This window comes from Scomber scombrus, chromosome 6, assembly GCF_963691925.1.
Source record: "Scomber scombrus chromosome 6, fScoSco1.1, whole genome shotgun sequence".
Taxonomy (NCBI): domain Eukaryota; kingdom Metazoa; phylum Chordata; class Actinopteri; order Scombriformes; family Scombridae; genus Scomber; species Scomber scombrus.
Window position 1 is genome coordinate 31,918,614 of NC_084975.1, and position 23,104 is coordinate 31,941,717.

The window sequence follows — 23,104 nt, forward strand, 5'->3', positions numbered from 1 at the left end:
ACCACATTTGGAGAAAAGATTGTGTTTATGTGTATATATATATATATGTTGGGCATCGGCCCCAAAAATCCAGTATCAGTCAGACTCTACTGGACATTCATGTATCTTATAAACAATTAAGCAATATGAGCATGACTCATCAAAAGGCTTATTTTTCTATCATAAACATTGAATAATGATAGTACCCATACAACACAGATCTGACATCATCTATTAAAACATACAGTCTCAGTGTCACCTTCAGGGGTAGTAGGAAATTTGAACAACAGCACACCTATTGTGCTCATTCTCATATCTGTATTAATATTCTGGGACTCCACAAGAGTTCAGACACTGTATGATGATGCTATATTTGTAGTTGACCAGATGACTGTCATGTGTCCTGCAGGCCTTCAGAGGGAGATCATACTAGACGACCTCCCGCATCCCTTCGGTCTGACTCAGTACCGTGACTTCATCTACTGGACCGATTTTAACCTGCACAGCATCGAACGGGCCGACAAACGCAGCGGACTCAACCGCACCGTGGTGCTGCAGGTACACAACTGTTTAACCTTCAACTAGTTTTACAACCAAAATGTTTGATTTGCTCCTAATGTCTCCTTTGAGGGGGAGACTCCAAACAACCTTCCTATCTGAACCCGGACCTGTAACTGATGAAATATTGAGGATTGTTACATTTTGTCAGAGTGTTTCTATTTGAACAGGCGCAGCTTCTCCAGCTATTACAGTAAAAGTGGAGCGGCCCTCAGAAACTCACAGACTGCTAATCAGCCAATCAAATGTGTGCATTCAGACACACAGGGAGACTGGACTGTCAGTGAGATACACACAGAGAAAAGAGGAGAGACAGAGAGGAGACAGATAAGAGCTCAAACTAAGCTCTTTATTTAAGAAGCACTATCAAAAGCTTTCTATAATGCACTTTATTTTAAAATACCATCTTTATTTGATATGACAAAAGAACATTTATTCATCTTTTTCTTTTTTTATTCTTATGTTATCTATTGTATTATTGATTTAAATCCCACCAGTTGAGTGTAAACACTAATAAATGAATTCTACTGTATTTATGTGACAGTCTACAATCTAGCCACTAGACACAGATGCTGATGGAACTACAATGCTACTTCAAGCTACTGAAAAAGAACTCAGACATTATGATGTTCTGGACCTCAGTGACTTTTTATTGAACACTGCTCTACAGGATTTCATTTTGGAAAGATTATTTTGGCATGAAAACATCATTCAGTCCGATGGTTGTATCTGTGTCCTCAGGGCCAGCTGGAGCTGATGCTCGACATCCTGGTGTTCCACTCTTCCCGCCAGGACGGCACCAACGAATGCTCTCACAACAACGGTAACTGCGCCCACCTCTGCCTGGCTACACCTGCTGGAGCTCAGTGCCGCTGCGCCTCCCACTACACCCTGAACCCAGACGGACGAAACTGCAGCTGTGAGTACAAATCCCATCACCATCTGTAACAGGAATGAGAAACATCTTTTGTCAGTGCGAAGCCTTCAAGTCTTCTTAGAGAAAGAGACATTTCCACCAATATAATAAAGAGAGGTTTTTTTTTTTAAATGAGTGCAAAACAAAAAGATTTTCCTTGAAATGTGTCTGTGTCTGTCTGTCTGTGTGTGTGTGTTTGTGTGTGTGTGTGTGTGTGTGTGTGTGTGTGCTGTTATGGACCTGGCCTATGTTAAAGGGGTTTCCCTGTCTCTCTGCAGCCATGCAGCATGAGCTGGAAGTCGAGAACAAATAAAATAGAAATGAGTGAAGTTAAAGGTAAAAGGATTAACCTCAGCTGCCTCTTGCTCAACAGAAAGCACACAGATGATGTAAAAATCCACACACACACAAACACACAGAGAGAGAGAGAGAGAGAGAGAGAGAGAGAGTGAAACCCTGCATACTTGAGTTGTTTGCAGAGAGTGCAGGCCTCCATACTTCGCTGGCTCTGGGGACCATCACTGAGAACAATTTCAGCTGTTTCTGATGGAGTGATGTGTGTGTGTTTAGGCTTGGCGTTCTGGATTGTGACCCTGCGTGTTTGTCTTTGTATTTCACAATCCGCATTGAGCAAACTTCAGCCTTCCAGTTTTGCCAGCGCGCTCACTCTTCCTCTCTAAACTCCTTCATCCCCTTCCCCCCCCTCCTCGCTCTCTGCCTCCTCTGACTGCAGCTCCCTCTAGTTTCCTGCTCTTCAGTCAGAAGGCGAGCATCAGCAGGATGGTTTTAGGAGAGCAGAGTCCCGACATCATCCTGCCCATCCACGTCCTGAGGAACGTCCGAGCTGTCAGCTACGACCCTCTGGACCGGCTCGTCTACTGGCTGGACGGAAGACAAAACATCCGCAGAGCCAGAGACGACGGCGCCATGGTAACGCTGCCCCCCACAGCAGATCTGAGACATGCAGCTGCTAATAACAACATTTTATATTGTCCGGCAGTTTGGAAACTGGTTTACAATAGCTCCCTACTGAAAGAAATCATCTTTAATAATGGGGTTCTCTCGTAGTGACTCATACATATTGTTGTGTCCCAATTCTGGGTGAGACGCCTTTAAAGGACACAGCCTATAAAAGAATGTCTCTCTGAGGATGAAACACACGCAGACACATCCTGCTCTCTAACTTCACTTCACACACATTCAAACTAATGATGCAATCAACACAACAGTTTGTTAATCTGAATATTTCTAGATTTATCATCAGGAAGATCAAGCTCTTGATCAATTGAATTGACGTCCTAGTTTACAGGCTGTAATTATTAAGGACAGACCATCTACAAATCAGATTAATGCTAAATATAAACAGAACTTTTCTCCAACATCCAAATCTTTATCTGCATCAAGATCCACACACTGATACCTGACCATCACACTGATGTTTAGACTACAGTTCAATCCTGGGAATAATCAGACAAAACTGAGTCAGACTCCTGACTGCTGAGCCACGGAAAATTCTTCTTTTTTTTAACATCAACTATATCTGAAATGCCTTCAGGATTTGCTGCTCCCCATAGAGGAGCACATGTCATCTAGATTTGGATAACCCTTACATACTGTTCATATTCTGAACACCAAGTCATATTCCTAAATTCCCCATTAGTCATTAATAAGTGTTTGATTCATCTTATGGAGAAAAAAAAGACTATTTCATCGTCCAGTAGAACATTTTATAGATTATGATAAATTCAATAACCTTTTTTAATGCATATATATATATATATATATATATATATATATATATATATATATATGTTTTTACAGCTCTCAAATGTAAAACAAATGGGTCAAGTTTGACCCTGAAATGAATGTTAGAGTTAAAACTGTGCAGTGAGTTCAAGAAATAAACTAGAAGTTGTAGAAAAATGGTAGAGAATTACAAAACAATGCACTTTTTTGGTGTCATCCAAATATTTAGCAGTATTACCAAACTATACGTGCTTTCTATACATGTTAAACTAATGAATTCAGTAATAAATATTGTGTAGATGAAGAGGTATGATCTTAAAGAAGAGTAGTTAACTGATCATGAGGAGTATTACTCTGTGAAAACTGTCTCTTGTGTCTCGGGAGGAACTTTGCCAAGTCTAAGAAAATAACCCTGATGATGTCATCTGGCTTACTGTTAGAATATTGTAGAGCTCATATTCTTTTTTTACAGAAAGCCTTTTGTTATGAACTGGCGGTGTGAAGAACATGGGTGTTAACAAGGCAGGGAGGCTCCAAGACAACCGACTGATGAGCTGTATTATGAGAAATAGCTCCAGCATGTTTGGAGCTTGACCCAATCATAGATCCTTTCATGTTAAAGCCAGGATATGTCAGCCTGTACTCGTCGAGTCCCTCAACTTTATGGACTGTGATACTGTGGAGACCTTCAAAATAAAAGTGCTTTGTAAATGTCCACACTATACCAACAACTAATTAGTTCCCCTAATTAATGTCCCCTAAATATTATATTAGAGAAATCCTGCTAATGAAGAGGCAGATAAACAGCACTGAAAACATCTTCTCATTGGTTGAGCTAACACTGGTAGTTATGTGAAGCATTAAATACATTAGCTGTGATGCAGGTATATTCTGTAACACACATCAACTGATGGAAAACCCCAATAACAGTGAGACAGATGTTAAAGCTTTTATACACTGTCGAGGAAATCAGCCAGTAGATCTTCACATGACCCGTGTGTGTTTCTTCCTCCAGTCCACCATGATAGCGGGCGGCAGCAGTCTGCCGACGGAGAACCAGCTTCATGACCTGAGCCTGGACCCCTACAGCCGCCACATCTACTGGACCTGTGAGACCACTAACACCATCAACGTCCAGAGGATGGACGGACAGACTGTGGGTGTGGTCCTGAAGGACGACACCGACAAGCCACGGGCCATCGTGGTCAACGCAGAGAAAGGGTGAGCGCATTTTTAAATTTGGTGGCTGCAGCTGATTCCAGGCTGTGCTCTCTGTGATGGAAATGCACACTCACAAACACACACACACACAATAATGTAATGTGACAGCCAGATTAACGTGTGAATGTGTGTGTGTGTCCCTCCTTTCAGGTATATGTATTTCACCACAGTGCAGGAGCGCTCAGCTAAGATAGAAGGAGCCAGTCTGGACGGGACAGAGAGAGAATCTCTGTTCACCACTAGTCTCATCAGACCTGTAGCTCTGGCTCTGGACAATAAACTGGGAAAACTGTTCTGGGTGGACGCCGACCTCAAACGCATCGAAAGCAGCGACCTGACAGGTGAGTCACTGAAACACAAATGCACCAATATTTACTGAGCCACATTAGCAGACACCCCAACTTTACAGGAAGTTCACAGAGTCTCCCACATAGTGATAGCGGCTCCCTGACGCCCCCAAATGACATACAATATCCTGGAATGTAAAGCGAGAGCATGAGACAGGGACTGCGTGTGTGTGTGTGTGATTGATCATGTAGCACGCACAAGAGAGGGAGTGAGAGTGTGTGTGTGTGTGTGTGTGTGTGTGTGACTGTCCATAAGACAAGATAAGATATTCCTTTATTAGTCCCACAATGGGAAATTTGCAGTACCACAGCTGCAAGTAGACAGTGAAAAATAGAAATAAGAAAGAATAAAGAACAATAAATAAGTACGAAGAGAGATCCCTTCTGTGAGAACGTTAACTTCTCTAAACCGCACACATCATAAGATTTAGATTTACATTAGTTTGACGATCATCACATTTATGATGATTTAGATGATATTACTCACTGTGGAGATGATGCACTCTAACTATAAGAAGTAAAAAGTGCAATACATCATAATATTAAGGACAGGTTTGTTTCTCTATTTGGATAAATATGGGGAAGAATAATTCAAATATAAAGCGGAGCAGGAAAAGCAGGGTCTATTTTTTAATGGCAATCCAAAGTTTAAAAAAAAAAGAAAAATCAAATCAAATGCAATATGTGGACGTCGACCTTAACATCTTCTACAATACATGATGATCACAGTGTGTAAGTTTGGGACTGTTTAGTAGTAACATGGTGCAGACTGACTGTCTCTCCAGCTGTACGCACACGGCAGACTATCATCAGACTGAGATGCAGGTATGAGTGGAATCGAGAAAAACTCCACTCACACAGCTTATTTATAGCCACATGCAGCCACATTGAAAACATGACCAAAAACAGACATTTACTGAAGCTGCTCCACACATTGAAATTATTTGTTGAACTGAGACCAAAGAACACAGACAGAGAGACTGATAGCGGGAGGACGCTCAGCTGCAAGTCTTCTTTCTTTGGTCAGATGGGTCGAGTTAATGAAGGTGACAGCCATTTCTCACACGCTGATGAGCTGCAGGAGATTAAGCTGAAGTTTTATCTGCTGAGAAGTAGAGTGCATAAAAAAAGTGCTCATAAAAAACACATCCATAAATAAGAACAAAATACATAAATAATACAAAAAAAACATTTCCAGTAATAATTGCATAACTATCTATTGATGTAAAAAAAGATGAAATAATAATGACTTAGGGGTAAAAATGAGGTATACCCAAATAAAATAAAAGGTAATAAAAGATTAATAAAGTATGATAATAAAGAAATTATAAAATAAAGTGGGTAAAACCAAACAATGTGAGAAGGGGACATTTTTACTCATTTTCTATCTATGGTACAACCAGTGGAAAAAACACGTCTGATATGCATTCTTGATTTTTAAACGACTGAAAAAAAGAAGAAGAAGCAAATAAACAATTTAGCATGATGTGTTGTCTGGTCCCAGCAGCTAATCTCTCCATCATGTTGTGCAACAGAACATGTGGATCACTTCTAACATCATCACTCCCTATTTACTTTACAGTGCAGCATGTTTAGTGTTTGAATTGTGTGTACATATTATCCAATACATCATGCTCTTAAAGATGGAATGTACACTACTTTCTGCAATCCCACAATGCAATGCACCACATTTTACAGATTGTAAATAACTACTATGTGAGTCTATAACTGTCAGTGATGACACACAGAGGTTTTGATTAGTAAGCTTCCAAAATCTCAATTTACTGCAAACCACTGACTGACTGCAGATTAGACTAGACTTTAATTGTTATTTTCCCAAAAATAAGGGAGGACACCAAAACAGTGCAGTGACTCAGTTACACGTCAGTCAGTTTATATGTAGTAGGTCTAAACAGACATATTGATATCTGTCAGTAAGAAGATGTCAAAGAGGATCATTACAGAGTCTGTCCACTAGAGAGCACTGACACATTTATATTTATACTGTAAAATGTAATACATATCTTCACATAGTTTTCATAGAAGCATATGAAAGGGATAATTATCAAAAATATGAGTTTATTCAAATAAATGAATACTAGCCAATTTATCAATATTGTGCTTTCTCTCAACTACCCAGCCAGCATGTCCATGTGGCCCCACATGGGTTAAATGTGGGCTACGTGGGTACTGAGCGGGAATGGGCTTGAACTGGGCAAATTTTACAGGTCCCACATGGTTTCAGTAACATGGACCCCACATGTGAAGCCCATGTGGTCTGACTGTATGAGAAGTGGGCTAAGTGGGCATGGGCATAAACAGGCCAAATTTTATGGGCCCCAGATTGTTTCAGAAACACGGGCCCCACGTGTGAAGCCCATGTGTGTTGGCTAAATGGGTCCCATTTGAGGTCCATTCTGATCCCACTTAGACCCCATATGGGCAAACATGTGGGGCCCATGTTTCTGAAACAATATGGGGCCCCTACGTGGGTTTTGTGTCACTCATCCAGTTGGGCCCCACCTAAAACCCAGTCAGAACCCACTTGAAGCCCATATGTGCAAACACAGGAGGGGCCACCATGGAAACTGCAGACAAACCCACTTGGGACCCATATTGCAGCCCAAATGTAACCCTTATGGGGCCCACATGGACATGCTGGTTGGGAAGAAAACAGCATTTACACCAAAAATGGAGATAAACTGATTTAACATTCTATGACATCATTCTGTCTCCCACTAGGAGCCAATCGCATCGTCCTCCAGGACTCCAACATCCTGCAGCCGATGGGGCTGACAGTTCTGGGGGATCACCTGTACTGGATCGACCGGCAGCAGCAGATGATAGAGAGGGTGGACAAACTGACCGGAGACGGACGGACACGCATACAGGGCCGCATATCATACCTGACCTCCATCCATGCTGTGGAGGAGATGGACCCTCAGGAGTTTGGTATGAAGATCTGTCTCTCTACTGTTAATATTAGAGTAATAATTCAATGGTTTGGCAAGAAAGACTTCAGAAAGTACTTTGTTTCAGTATCATTCATCTCTTCACGGTTCTCTCTGTCTCTGCTTCTCTCCAGCATCTCACCCCTGTTCACGTGACAACGGAGGGTGTTCTCACATCTGCATCACTAAGGGCGACGGCACACCTCGATGCTCCTGTCCTATGCACCTGGTGCTACTGCAGGACCTGCTGCACTGTGGAGGTGAACATTAAACCACTCCTACAGGAAGACTCACACCCTGAAGGCTTTTCAAATTCTTCCCATCTCACCTACCACACTCTGAACACGTCTCCTCCTCTCTCTTTCCCTCTGTCTCTCTGTCTCTCTCTCTCTCAGAGCCTCCCACCTGCTCCACAGAGCAGTTCACCTGCTCCACAGGTGAGATCGACTGCATTCCCATGGCGTGGCGTTGTGACGGCTTTCCAGAATGTGACGACAGCAGCGATGAGGAGAACTGCCCCGTCTGCTTGGCCTACCAGTTCCAGTGTGATAAAGGAGGCTGCATCGATGCTCAGAGGCGCTGCAACGGAGAGCCTGACTGTGCCGATCACTCTGATGAGCAGGACTGTGAAAGTAGGTTCTGTTAACAGCTACACCACACATCCTGCAGCTCTGTGACCAGTATATGGATATACAGTTCAAATCAGCTTCCTTTTACCATATTATCATAATGGATCATTGTTAACCAAAGCTGCTACTGGCTTAAGTTTCTGTTATTAATAATACTGTAATAGTGTATTCTCTACATATATTCATGTGTGGTGCACTACCACAGGTTCAGTCTGCACACCAAATCATAGATAATAAAAATGTGTGATTTACTGCCGTGCTGGAGGCTACACTCTGCCTGTGTGTGTGTGTGTGTGTGTGTGTGTGTGTGTGTGTGTGTGTGTGTGTGTGTGTGTGTGTGTGTGTGTGTGTGTGTGTGTGTAGCCTCAGCTCTGCCACTCAAAACTGATCCATAATGAATGGAGACCACCAGTTATTAAAACTGTAGATTATAACTCACAGATGAACTCTGCTGCTCCAAATCTTGATCCTACTCACTGCCACATATAAAAATGAGAGCACATCTGGATCTCACAGAATCTGCTTTACACTGAGCCTTTAAGCACACGCACAACCAGATGTTTAAAGTAAATACTTCTACAGGCACATACTGTATGTGCTTAACTATTGAGGGTACCCTAGTTTGTTAATCAGGATGAGTTCAGTTAACACAAGCCTATGAAGGAAAACTACAGCAGGAAGTTCTAATAGACAACACTTACCTAAAAGCACAACAGCCTGTTTAGTTAGCAGCTTGTGTCATATAAGTTTACAGTTAAGACTGTGTGTTAGTGGAGCAGATTTCAATCCATCAGATCAACCAAGAAACTTCCACCCAAGGTCCCTGCAGATCTTTAAAAGGTCTTAAAATGTTTTAAATTTAGTTTTTAATATTCAATGTCTGAAAATGTCTTAAAATGTGTGGAATTGTAGGAGTTAAGGTATTAAATTTGATTGAGTGATTGAGCAGAGTGAATGAGCCTAATTATATTCATTCAGTGTTATTTATCATTATGATCATTATGTTCTCATTATTTTAAATAACCAACCAATCAATTTATCATTACTATTGAAACTGAGCCAGATGTGCCTCTGTCTCCTGTCCTCCTCAGACATCTGCCCTCCAAACCAGTTCCGCTGTGGTGACAACCAGTGTATCACCAAGAAACAGCAGTGTGACAACTACTCTGACTGTCCTGATGGATCAGACGAGCTGGCCTGTGGTAAGAACTCTCAAATACACTCAAACGTCAGTGCTCCACAGTATGGAGTTCCATCACGTCCGCTAAACTTGTTCCTCCTCTCTGTCTTCTCCATGTGCAGAGGTGTCTCCTCCCTCCAGTGGCATCCCCAACACAGGACCCAACACCATTGGTCCCGTCATCGCCATCATCCTGCTGGTCTTTGTGATCGGGGGCGCTTACTTCGTCTGCCAGCGTGTGGTGTGTCGACGCTACAAAGGCCCTAGCGGGACGTTTCCTCACGAGTACATCAGCGGTACGCCTCACGTGCCTCTCACCTTCATCGCCCCGAGCAGCTCCCAGCACGGCACCTTCCAGGGTACAAGCAAACGCACACAGCAGCCGTCCTTTACAGCAGTGTTTATATGTGAAGGTGTGTCAGTAACATGATGTGACTTTGTGTGTGTGTGTGTGTGTGTGTGTGTGTGTGTGTGCATGCAGGTATCTCCTGTGGGAAGTCCATGATGAGTTCAGTTAGTCTGATGGGCAGCAGCAGCAGTGGAGCTCCTCTCTATGACAGGAACCATGTGACCGGAGCCTCATCCAGCAGTTCCTCGTCAACCAAGGGAGCCTTCTACCCTCAGGTCTGTGCAAAACACACACGCACATACATACATACATACATACACACACACACACACACACACACACACACACACACACGCATGAATACACACATGCATACACGCATGCATGCATACACACACACACATATGCATACACACACACATGCACGCATACACACACACATATACATATACACAAACGCACACGCGCGCATACACACACACACACAAGCATACACATGCACACACATGCATACACACGCACACACGTATGCATGCATTCACACACACGCACGCATACACACACACACATGCATACACACACATATACATATACACAAACACATACACACATGCGCATACACACACACAAGTATACACATGCACACGCACGCATACATACACACACATACACATATATGCACACACACACACACACACACACACACACACACACACACACACACACACACACAAAGGTCCCTCTCCATAGTCACATGACACATTGATATTTTCTGTCTGCAGATCCTGAACCCTCCTCCGTCCCCGGCTACTGATCGCTCCCTCTACAACACAGAGATCTTCTACTCCTCTAACAGTCCATCCACCACCAGATCATACAGGTAACACTCACACACACTCTCACACACACACACACACACACTCATACTAAAGCCTGACTCTTTACAAATGAAGTAAACACATGTGACACCAGCACATTATGACAGTATGATGGGTTTACTGTGCTGCTGTTTACTCCTCCTGCTGCGTCTTTAACCTCACTGCTTGGTCAGTCATCACAAACTCGGTTCAGACCAACACCACTAATTCAAGGGGACATCCCAAAATTTACAGTCAGCAAATTTGTCTGGCTGAATTCAGTGGAAATGTGTCTAAAATGGTGCAGCCATAAAAACATCCAGCTTTAATGAGCAGAATATATGACTCTGTGTGACAGAGCTCAGTGAGATGATTCAATAACCTTAAAGAGAAGCTAAAGGAGTAAACAATAAAGGCTTCAACTGAATCTTCCCCTCTTCTTGTAAGTAAGTTTTATTAGAGGAGAAAATATTATAAAATATGAATCCATCAGAGCAGCTCTGAGGAAACACTTTGATATGAGGTTAGATGTTAAATACATCTTTCTAAAGCATAGTGCTCCATGACTAATATGACAGGTGGTCATGTGACAGTCACAGAGAATATTATAGTCTACAGTAGCTGATGTTACACTGTCAGCTGATGTTACACTGTCAGCTGATGTTACACTGTCAGCTGATGTTACACTGTCAGCTGTAACACAACATGATGCTGCACAAAGTGCTGATCCAGCTGTTTACAACTACTGCTAACATCACTGCAATGAGTAAACTGGCAGACATGATGATGATGATGTTGATAATGATGATGATGATGATAATGATGATGATGATGATGATGGTGGTGGTGGTAGTGATGATGATAATGATGATGATGATGATAATGATGATGATGATGGTGGTGGTGGTAGTGATGATGATGATAATGATGATGATAATGATGGTGGTGGTAGTGATGATGATAATGATGATGGTGGTGGTGGTGGTGATGATAATAGTGATGATGATGATGATGATGATGATGAACAGAATACTTATTTTGCATGAAGTCAGTTTTAGTTATATGTTTGATTTTAGTTCATATTTCAGATATTTATCAGATGAATGAATTTATGATTCATAAGTCAAACCACATTGTGGACAAAGAGAGACATGTTACTTTTTCATATGTTTGCTTACATGCCTGAATTTTAGGACTGTACTCCACAGAGATCCTGGATGTTGAACAGTGTGAAGCTCATTTAGTGAAGATAGGATGAAGTTTTAATAAAGAAAAAATACAAATATGAAATATAGTAACCATGTCTCCTCCCTGTCAGGCCCTACCATCCAGTCCGCGGTGCCGCCCCTCCCACCACGCCCTGCAGCACCGACGTGTGCGACAGCGACTACACCCCCCACCACCCGGCGGCCGGGCTGGCGTCGTCAGCCGGCCGCTGGAAGGCCGCGAGCCACGGCAGCCACGGCAAACACAACAAGTACTACATGGACCTGAACTCAGACTCCGACCCCTACCCTCCGCCCCCCACGCCCCGCTCCCAGTACCTGTCGGCCGAGGAGAGCTGCCCCCCGTCCCCTTCCACCGAGCGCTCCTACTTCCACCTGTGCCCCCCTCCCCCGTCGCCCTGCACCGACTCCTCATGACCCTCCAAAACGAGCCCAGGGAGCCCCCCCTGTGAGGAAGGAAGAGAACCACGAGAAATCCCACCCCCACCCCCGCTCCGGTCTGGTCCCGCTTTACCGAGGAGAGAACTCATCATGTGACCGGCTCGCTCCTGCTGCTCCAGTGCTTCGCTTTAAGCTCCCACACTGGTCGTTTCATCATTCCAGTCGTCCTGAAGCTCTCAGGATGACCTTCAACTGATCCCAGTCAGCTCTGCTCTGCTCCTCTCTGTGTGTTCCTGCTCTCTCACTGCAGCTGTGACGCCCTCGCTGCCTCTCTGCCTCTCTGCAGGACACACAGACGAGATGATGAGACTACTGGAGCTTTTCCACTACACAGTTCTAGCACTACTCGACTCGACTCGACTCGACTCAACTCGCGTTTTTTTGCGTTTCCACTAGGGATAGTACCTGGTACCTGGTACTTTTTTAGTACCTGCTCTGCCGAGGTTCCAAGCGAGCCGAGCCGATACTAAAATGTGACGTCAACAGACTGCCGGCCACTGATTGGTCAGATCAAACACCCCATTTTTAAATACCGGCTACAATAGTTACGGCGAGTATAGCTCCTATACTCAAAACTACTACTCTCTTGCTTTGTGTGTGACAAAAAGCCACAAACTGAGCATCACGTACACCACTGCCTCAATGTCCTCCATTGTTTATGTTTATGTGTTTGTGTCGTGTATAAAACAAAGTCACGGCAGTTTTGTGCAGCCGTGCTACGACGACCCCCGCCCACGTTGAGTAGGTGCTATAGTTATGGAGAACAACGTTCCTGGTACCGAGTCGAGTCGAGCCCAGTAGTGCTAGAACTGTGTAATGCAAAAGTGCCACATAGCAACAAAAAAAGAAAAGAAAAAAAAAAATATTTCCATTCCATCAGTAAGAGAAAGCTTCCTCTGCTGGGGAACTTTTATTTTAATATCAAGACTTCCATCAGCGTATAAATATGAGCTTGAACTCCTCACTCACTCTCAGCGCTCCTGCCTCCTGAAAAGCCTCTAAATGCAGGAGTCCATTTATTAAGACTGAATCCAAGGCATGGACCACCACCTCAATCTACTCCCCCCCCCCCACCCTCCAGCCTTGCAATACTCATCCCCTTCCTTCCTCACAGCGTCCGTGTTGGCAGACCAGCGGCAGGACTGTATATAGTGTTAAAATAATATGAACAAAAAATAAAATCACAGAAGAATTATTTTACTATTTTATTCACGCTGGCTGATCCACCGCTCCACAGAGACAAAGAAAAAAAAAAAAAAAAAAGGACAGATAGATGAGAGAATGTATGAGTGAGTGAGTGAGTGATGGATGGATGAGTGTGTGAATGAGTGGATGTGAACATTTGATAAAATTGTAGATGATGACTGAATGAATGTGTAGAATTATGAGTGTATGGATGGATGGATGGATGGATGGATGGATGGATGGTTGAATGGATGGATGGATGGATGGATGGTTGGATGGATGGATGGATGGATGGATGGATGGATGGATGGATGGAGTAGGGCCAAGATCAAAGTGTGAAATCTTTTGTACATTGTTTTGTTTTTTTTGAAATTGTGTCCCTCACATTTCAAATTGGGAATTCTTTCTAGTTGAACTCGGGGCCTTTTTGTTTCTTTTTTTTAAAACTGGGTGGACACAAAGACGCCTCCACCAGCTGTCCATCTCTGTCCCTGTGAGCTCACCGCCTTGAGAACGACAAACCAAAATGAATATCATGGTGTAAAGCTATTGTACAGAAGTGTAATTGAAGTCAGTGATCGAGTTGTGAGAAGTGAAGGCTTCTCGTTGTGAACCTGAACCTCTTCTTCCACCTTTTTTTTCTTTTTACTCTTGTCATCCGTTTACCAAAAGTATGTTTGCTGCTATTGTGTACATACTCTACCAGTTATTATGACTTATAACGAACACCCCAAAATCCACAAATTTACCACTCTCATACTGGCAGTAGATCATGAAGCTATTTTACAGTTAATAACAAAATTATTCTTATAGCAACTTTTGTTTATGTGTATTTTCTGTTTGTGCGTAGATCATTTATGTATGTGTTTAATGTCGGCCAGCCATGTTTAGTTTGAAGGAGTCTTTTTTTTTTTTTTTGGGGGGAAATAGACAAGTGAAAAGCTGAAAGAGTTCCAGCTGAGACATTTTAACCACAAATCTACTGAAGGCCTCAGCGTGCTTCAGATGAATCTCTCTCCAGCAGCTTCTGTTTCTTTACATCATAAAAGCGGCACATTTTCCAACAGTCTCTGTAGCACTTGAATGCGACACATGTGTGAAAAGGGCCACATGAAAAAAAAAAAAAGAAAGAAAGAAAGCTGGAGAGAGAAATTCAAACACTACCTACTTTCACAGCTGGCCAATCACAGCCTCTCAGACGCTGTTAGATGTTTGGATGGTTTGAAGCACACTGAGGCCTTTAGCAGAGCAGTGAACATGACTAGTGAACCCTGCTGTCACTGCTGCAGGAACCTCACTACTGCAACACCAAAGTCTGTCCTGCCCTCTTATTACCATCTTTACAACATGTCTGAACATCTGCACAGATGTGTCTAAGATTTAATACAGTGTATGAATCCTCGTGATTACCTTCAGATACATTTAGAGGCAACTTCATATTTCCAAAGAGATTCTATATATTTGATTTGAAAGAGCACCATAACATGCTGCCCTCATATATTCAAACAAATCCATCCAAATCCAGCAGCCTGTGTTTGTTACTGTGCCTGTGCTTCTATGAATGATGGATGGTCATCAGAGACAGGATGTGAAACCTGGATTTCGAGCGTCTGATAGCAGCCTGGATGAATGAAATAGATTTCTCCACATCCACAACAGTTCATTCTGTTTTTTTGAATGTTATGAACATGATGTTTTGTTTAAATGTATAGAGGATACATGTATTTAATTTTCACTTGAAACAGACAAAGACCTCCAAAGCTTATTGACAGTGTAGTAAAATGACAGTACCAATAAGTGACAAAAAAGTAGATTTAGTATATTTCAGCATGAGGTAGTTTCAGGTTAGGTCTGCTCACATAAAGATTCCATTAGAAATTTCAGCTTTTTTCAGCTCTGCATTCAGACCTTTTTATCTTATCTGGAGACAAACTGTTTTCAGTGTCAGTCGAGCACTTAATAAATGTGTAACATTATCAACAGAAGACACATGCAACCAAAAATGGGAGGACGTCTCATGCACTTGGAAAACGAATATTCCCTAGGTCAAAATAACCTGTTGCAAGAGCCAGTCTGTAGTCAGAATACTTTATGCCAGGAAATATTTGAGTGTTTTTGAAGAAAAAAGAAAAATGTTTTAGTTTTCAGCCGGCTGTCGGGATAAACCTGTTATAAATCTTCATTTAGTTTTTCTCAACAACAGGTTGTTTTTTTTTCTTTCCCAGCAACTGAGAAGCAGTTGTTTCAGGGTCAGAGAGTTCTACTAAAGACGGTTATGTCATCCACTAGAACAAAAGAGAAGCTCTGTCCTCTAAGCTTCACTATATTACAGTAGTGCGTAGGCCCAAACACACTAAAGTGTACGTGCACTATTAAAGGTGAGGATCTATTGGAACCTGCAGTAAACCAGCTGCTGTTGCCTGGTTCATTCTTCTCCTGCCAGCTGTGTGTGCTGGCTGGCTGGAGATGGACGTGCAGGTTAACAGAGCTGCAGTGAGGTCTGTATGGATCAGTGGGAACTCTCAGCAACACAACTCATTTCTACAAAGGGCTGTAGGCCCAGCCTCAAACCACTGTGTCAGTAAAACTCCTTAAAACAAACCCTGTATTTGTTGTCTCAGCTAAAAATGCTTCGTGTAATTTACACTTGTGACATTTTTGTATCAAAAGCATTTTTATATAATAAAGGTTCTATTTTAAGGAATTATTCTGTGTTTGTGTCAGCTTTGTTTGCCATGAATGAACTGAGCTAAAGTCACCTGCAGCTTGTTTCCCAGTGGGAGTTTGTTCCTTGTCATAGCAGGAAAAACACAGGTGGAACTAATGACAATGATGGCTCGGTTACATTAGTCATACCAGTTAGTCCTGTCACCAAACCAGCATGCACATCATCATGCTGCTGTATGTATATAGTCTCACCTAGGGCTGGGCCATATGGACAAATCAAGTATCACAATATTTTTAACCAAATACCTCGATATCGATATTGCAACAATAATGTAGAGATGTCTGTTGACGCTTTCACAGAATATAAACACTATGACATTTTTGATAAATAATCATTTGTAATTTGGATATAACCCAAAGTGGGTAAAAGGTAAATAACAGAGCAGCTGGAACAGTCTGTCGAGTTCTGAAAATTACATACTTTACTGTAATGTCGCCTTTAAAACCAGGAAAAGAAACACTGATGACATATCACGATATAATGATATACAAAATCTAAGACGATATCTAGTCTCATAACACGATATTGATATAATAACGATATATTCCCCAGCCCTAGTCTCACCTATGCTTCCTGACTGAAACGAAGCTTATCATCATAAATCATAAGTATCAAAATGAATGATTTTGGACATCAAGACATAGTTTGCATAAATTATAAAGTAGTATGTTGTGCTTTAAAAAAAAAAAAAAAAGTCTAAACTTGAACAAATTTGGCCAAATTCATGTCAGAACAAGATTTTTAACATGAAAAATCAAACATGTCAGTTTGAAAATGTGACTGATACACAGTTGCTTCTCGGTCAGATGAGACAGAAATTACACAAAGATAATTCATACTCTTATATCTCTTTACAGTGACGTCATTAATTTGGCATGGTCCTCAGTTATTGTGTTACTGATATCAGTTTACACAGTGTTTGTTTTAGAGTGACATTTTATCTGAGAACTTGTAGAACATAGTCAACAAGCTGAGAGTTGAAAACTCCAGACAGGTAACTGGGCTTTCTGCTCTGGTACATAAATACATTTTTCTTACATAAGCCAAAGAATATACGTAAAGAAATATTTATCTACAAAATAAAACGCGGGCTCGTCCGGGATTTGAACCCGGGACCTCTCGCACCCAAAGCGAGAATCATACCCCTAGACCAACGAGCCACCATATAAGCCAGCTGATCTGAAAGGTATTTAACCTTGTTTACACAGGCGTGTGTTGTATTAACTATGATGTGAGGTTGACATCTACTGGTGAAAGGAAGTAATTGCAGAATTCCTGCCTTTTGCAAACAGATGCTCACAGACTGTTTTGACTTGTCAGGAGATAACAGTAATGATCGATCACTTCCATTCTGTATGCTTGTTATGCTATTTATTTCCCATCTCTCGACTTTGTACTGAAGGTCTTTGAGAAATTAACAAAGTTGAAAGTGGAAGCTGTAAATGGACCATGTTCCTTCCTGCACATGCTCACGTCTACCTCACACAGAACTACTCTCTAGAGACAGAAACTGTGAAGTTGTTATTAGTCTTTGGAGCAATTTCTAAGCAAAACTACTGTGACTATAATCTAATCTAAGCAACATATCAACCAGTGCAGCAGTGTGGCTCATTGGATTACTGTGGATTTAGTCCTCCATCACTTCCATTGTAAGTGTATTATGAAGGGATCTTCTAATGGTCAGTGTGAACAGGAGGAATCATTACAGCAAGAAAAACAGGTTTACATGTTCATTTTGTCTTTTGACTGGTGTTTTTAGACCCACTTTGACTCTGACAAAAAATGTGAACCCACCCTTTAAACTGTAAGCAGATGCAACAGCGCAGTTTAGCTAAATCACTTGGTGATGGTGTTATTTGTGTGACTTGAAATGTGTTTGATATTTGGAAAGAAAGGACTCTTGATTTCACATTATAACTCTGAGATGAGCTCCTGTTTTGCAGTAAATCTGAGACTCACATTATTTCAGCCTCACAATTTAAAAAAGATGCATCATCCAGTATTTAAGAATTAAATGAATGCATATCTATGTGATTATACACAAATTAAAACATACATATTATTTTAAATAGTTATTATATATTGTAGATTATATTATATTGTAGCATTCCTTAAACAGGACTCTGTTTACTCTGCCTGCTATGTATGAGATGGTCTGACTCTTCTTCAGATCTACTGCAGGTCTTGCCTTGATTGACAGTCCTGTTTCCATTGGAGAATATGTTCACATTTGTATTATTTATCGTGGTTCACTGTAATTATTCCTGCTGTTCACACTGTCTGTGAAGATATCTTTGTAAAACTATTCCAATGAACAAAATCCACAGTCCTCATAATGTGTAAACATGGATTTAAAGGTTGAAGCTATATGAGGCTCAGCACTCTGACTCTCGGTCATGAAGCTCCTCTTTTTAATCCAAATGTCCCTGTTTGTGTTTATCCAGACAGTGTTTCCTTGCTGTGTTACAGTGGAAAGACCGGAACCCAAAGATATACTAAAAACACACAACTGTTGATGACTGATATGACTGAGTCACACTATGTTCACCAGCTAGTCTCTAACCTTTTTAGTCTGCTGTTTCTTGTCTGTCAGCTGTTTGCTGGGCAGGTAGTGCACAGAGGGTTTATCATCAATTAGCAGAGCCTTGTTGAAGCTGTGTGAGGCACACTCCGGTCAGAGAGGGAGAATAATACCAGCCAAAGACTGTGGAGTCCTTAAACAGAGCTGTCATTGTTCTGGGATGGAGTGTCCACACTCTGTTTTAGCATGGATGCCCACAGATGTTCATTTGATGAGAGAGGCCAACATTTAGGTTTTAAAATGTTTTTCATGGAGATGGATGAAGTGAAAAGATACTCTTTCGCAACAGCTATGCTTGGTACTGTAAGCGCTGTCGTGAGTAAAATCCCAGTAAGTATCAAACCACCTGTTCAACAAGCTAAACATGTAGAAAAGCAGTATTTTCAACTGCTTTTCCTGCAATGTTCCATCCATTCTTCACAACCACAGCATGCTGGTGAAGCTAATAACACAAAAGCTGTCTGTTCATGTGAGTTTGCTACAAATCTTAAAATCTGGTAAATTCTTGTGAACTTCGCTGTTAGTTAAGACAAACCAGCCCCTCCTCTCATTATCAGCAGCAAACTGAGCAGTGATGAGTAATGCACGCAGGCACCCCTGCTCATCTCTGCCTATGAGTTGAGCTGCCAGGTACCACAACATCTATCTATCCACAATCTATCTCACACAGAAACTGAGAAACACTCACTTCATTTGTATCATTTTGAAATTGGAGAGAAATGACCAATCTGGAGCACAGAAGGTGAAAGGGTTCATGTCAGAGAAGGCTTTGACTTCAGCTTCCGCTTTATGTTCTCTGGCAAAGTTTAATCTTGCAGGGTTTTTTTTTTTTTTTTTTTTACCATTTTCTTATTTTTCTTACTTATACCAAGTCAGAAGCTCTAGACTGCCTGTTTTTAAATGCAAGGTTGCGTAAAGTGAATTTTGCATTTGTCAAGAATTCTCTTATTAGTGGTATCGGGTCCTCCTAAACCTCCTAACCACTGCTGCAGATGTGTTTTGGCCTCTGTTCTGATGATCATTTGTTTGCGTGTATCCTCTCCCTTCTTTATGAAGTCTCAATCTAGTTTCTTACTTGTTCAGGTAATTGCTTAATATGTGAAGCCATGATTTGAAATCACGGTGGTGTTCACAAGTCTTGATCAGTAATTAAACTTAATGGGAAGTCACAGGTGTATTCACTCCACCCTAAAATACTGCTATTATTAATATACTATTATTGTAAGATGGTACAATGTTGACTCATTTACCATTTTAGTGATATTGCACAGGGATGTACTCAGTTTTATTATATACTGTAAATCAACAGTGCAAAACATTTTAAACATTTAGACAAAAGCATGGTTTCAGTCATCTGACCGTCAGAAACGTGTGTTAGACACATCCATTAAAATTGGTGGTGTGTGTGTGTGTGTGTGTGTGTGTGTGTGTGTGTGTGTGTGTGTGTGTGCGTGTGTGTGTGTGTGTTCCCAGTTTGATCATGTAGAGGTGATGTGCTACTTCTCACAGGAATACATTGGGATCTGTGTTCAATATGTCTTAACTTTAGGATCAGCTTCCCCTTCACTCAGATTCCACAAAAAGTAAGTTAACATTATACGATACAAATGTTAAGAGAATTCACAAAAAGTGCTGCAGGAAAAACTTCTCATACAGACTTTGGGAACAATTAATAGGTGGAAAATCATCTCATAAACACAAAATCAGCCCATAGACCATGATGATATTTTAAAACAATCCTACTGATGTTATTATATAAATGTGTGAGAGGGAAACGTATTACTTGAGTGATGTAGCTACTATCTCTGTCAAGTGTTTTGAAGCCTCATTTTTGTCCTTACTGAGAGTCCAGAGGAGAGAGCCTGCCCTTTCCCAGGCATGTGCTGCTTCCTCTCTCTCCTCCCGCCTCAGGGCGACTGGAAGCTCACTGACTGCTTTCTCCTCTGTCAGGTGGGAGGGAATTTCCCTGTGACATTGTGAATCCACCCTGTTGCCCAGCAGTAGTAATGTGCCTCTCTAATGATCCCCTCAGGTCACTGCTGTGTGTGTGTGTGTGTGTGTGTGTGTGTGTGTGTGTGTGTGTGTGTGTGTGTGTGTGTGTGTGTGTGTGTGTGTGTGTGTGTGTGTGTGTGTGTGTGTGTGTGTGTGTGTGTGTGTGTGTGTGTGTGTGAACCAGCTTTACAGTACTTACAAAGACACATATTAGTTTTCTATGCTTCCTTTATTCAGTCTATTGTGTGTTTGGAATAGTGAAGCTAAAGGCCAGTTCCACTTTCTACTAAAATCACCTAAACTGTTAGTGGCATTGTCATCATCATTTGATGCTGTTACAGGATCTGAGTATCTTCTATACACACTACCTATAGGGATCTAGTGTGGTAGAATCTGGATATACTACATATTGTATTATAGGACTGCAACAGAATGTGTGGCATCCAGTTGTGTGTGAATCCCTGCCTGAAGTGACAGTTTTTTTCAGGAAGAAAGCTGAATTGGGTCTTGAGCATCAGACTGTAATAATTTAATAAAGAGAGGACAAACTATGGTAGACCATGTCATCCATTAAACCAAGATTTATTTAAAGTGCATCATCACAAGGAAACATCTCAACACTTATATGATACATGGAGTCTGAAGTTCAACCAGGTGCTATCTCATGTGACCACTTTACTGCCCTGCTTAAAAATAAAGCCCACTGGTCCAGGTCCAGGTGTAGCGGGAAACTTTCCAGGGAAGGTTGTCCAGCTGGCGACAGGTGCTGAGGGTTGAACAGAGGCAGGGAAGAGGTGGAGACCAGCACTACAACTTCCACAACTTTTTTGTTTTTTTCTTCTCCTTTATTCTCCCTCTGTGCTCGCCGCTCTGTAATTACACCAGCTGCCTGGAACCCGTGGGTCTATTCTCTCTCTCTCTGCCTCCCTGTCACCTCTGTTTTTATCTCCTTTTCTCCTGAAATTCTTTTAATGTTTCCTCTCCTCCCTCACCGCTGTCCTGCTGCACCTGCCAAGTGACCACACCTGTGGGTCTACACAGAGTTTGGTTGCAGTGTCAATACTGTGTGTGATCAGTTAACTGTCTGTATACCAGTTGCTATCAAAAACCCAGTCAAACAGGATTTTTAAAGTTCATGTCTGGATTACGCTACTACCTCTTTCTCCTATGTCTTCTCCACCCTTTTTTTTTATTGAACTGCTGCCAGCACTGTTTTCATAAAGTGACTTATCTGTATGCAGTTACTTTCAAATGGGACCACATTGGGCATCAGTTGCTGGAATCATTTCAGTCATATATTGAAGAAAGTGATGAAGACATACTTATTTTACCCCAACCAGTCAGAAGTTTATGATGTCATTTTCAGTTGCTTGGAGCTGTTAGTCATGATGATTAAATGCATGTAGATTAAACATTTCTGTGACTCATCTTACAACAAACTGGAAAGCTGTGTGTGTCAGTCATGCACCGTTTTAAAAGTCCGGCTTAAGCACAGAAAGATGACATCCCATCCATGTGAGAGTGATTCAGAATTATAAAACAGGTAGTACAAATCTCACAATCTGATTGGTTGAGAGCCGTTGTAAATTGGTTTGCAAGTGTCCTCCCCAAAGGTTGTCTTTTGTCCTCATACTGTAGATGCCAACTAAAGATTGTCTTACTCTATAACTAATGTCTTTGTCCAAACAATAGAACTTTAAGTTAAACTATTATTTGTGCATTTGCAACATTACTACCCAGCCAGCATGTCCATGTGGGACCCACATGGGTTAAATGTGGGCTACTTTGGCACTGAGTGGGCATGGGCTTGAACTGGGCAAATTGTGCAGGTCCCACATGGTTTCAGTAACATGGACCCCACATGTGAAGCCTATGTGGACTGACTGTATGAGCCCCATAAGATATGTAAGTGGGCTAAGCAGACATGGACATACACAGGGCAAATTGTATGGGCCCCATATTGTTTCAGAAACATGGTTCCCACATGTGAAGCCCATGTGGGCTGATTAAATGGGCCCACTTAGACACCATATGAGCATACATACATGGGTCTCACCCAGTTGGGGCCCACCTGAAACCCAGTCAGAACCCACTTGAAGCCCATATGGGCAAACACAGGTGGGGCCTCCATGGAAACTGCAGACAAACCCACTTTGGACTCATATTTGCAGCCAAAATTAAACCATTATGGGGCCCACATGGACATGCTGGCTGGGTA

At 41.9% G+C, this 23,104-nt stretch overlaps 1 protein-coding gene and 1 non-coding gene across 2 annotated transcripts in view; one reads left to right on the forward strand and one right to left on the reverse strand.

Moving 5' to 3' along the window:
• The window catches only part of lrp5 (low density lipoprotein receptor-related protein 5), a 73,028-nt gene extending 56,739 nt beyond the window's left edge, over positions 1-16,289 (forward strand). Inside the window, exons 17-29 of the mRNA XM_062420235.1 lie at positions 389-537; positions 1,279-1,456; positions 2,187-2,383; positions 4,215-4,420; positions 4,571-4,761; positions 7,510-7,719; positions 7,853-7,978; positions 8,114-8,350; positions 9,439-9,549; positions 9,650-9,886; positions 10,009-10,151; positions 10,659-10,756; positions 12,052-16,289. Of these exons, the coding sequence (XP_062276219.1) occupies positions 389-537; positions 1,279-1,456; positions 2,187-2,383; positions 4,215-4,420; positions 4,571-4,761; positions 7,510-7,719; positions 7,853-7,978; positions 8,114-8,350; positions 9,439-9,549; positions 9,650-9,886; positions 10,009-10,151; positions 10,659-10,756; positions 12,052-12,376 (2,408 nt within the window). The 3' untranslated portion in view covers positions 12,377-16,289. The remainder of the gene's footprint in view (positions 1-388; positions 538-1,278; positions 1,457-2,186; positions 2,384-4,214; positions 4,421-4,570; positions 4,762-7,509; positions 7,720-7,852; positions 7,979-8,113; positions 8,351-9,438; positions 9,550-9,649; positions 9,887-10,008; positions 10,152-10,658; positions 10,757-12,051) is intronic.
• A 1,112-nt stretch (positions 16,290-17,401) lies between these two features.
• On the reverse strand, positions 17,402-17,473 carry trnap-ugg (transfer RNA proline (anticodon UGG)). Its single transcript has one exon. It is a non-coding gene; the product is annotated as a tRNA-Pro (tRNA).
• Positions 17,474-23,104: the final 5,631 nt, after the last annotated feature.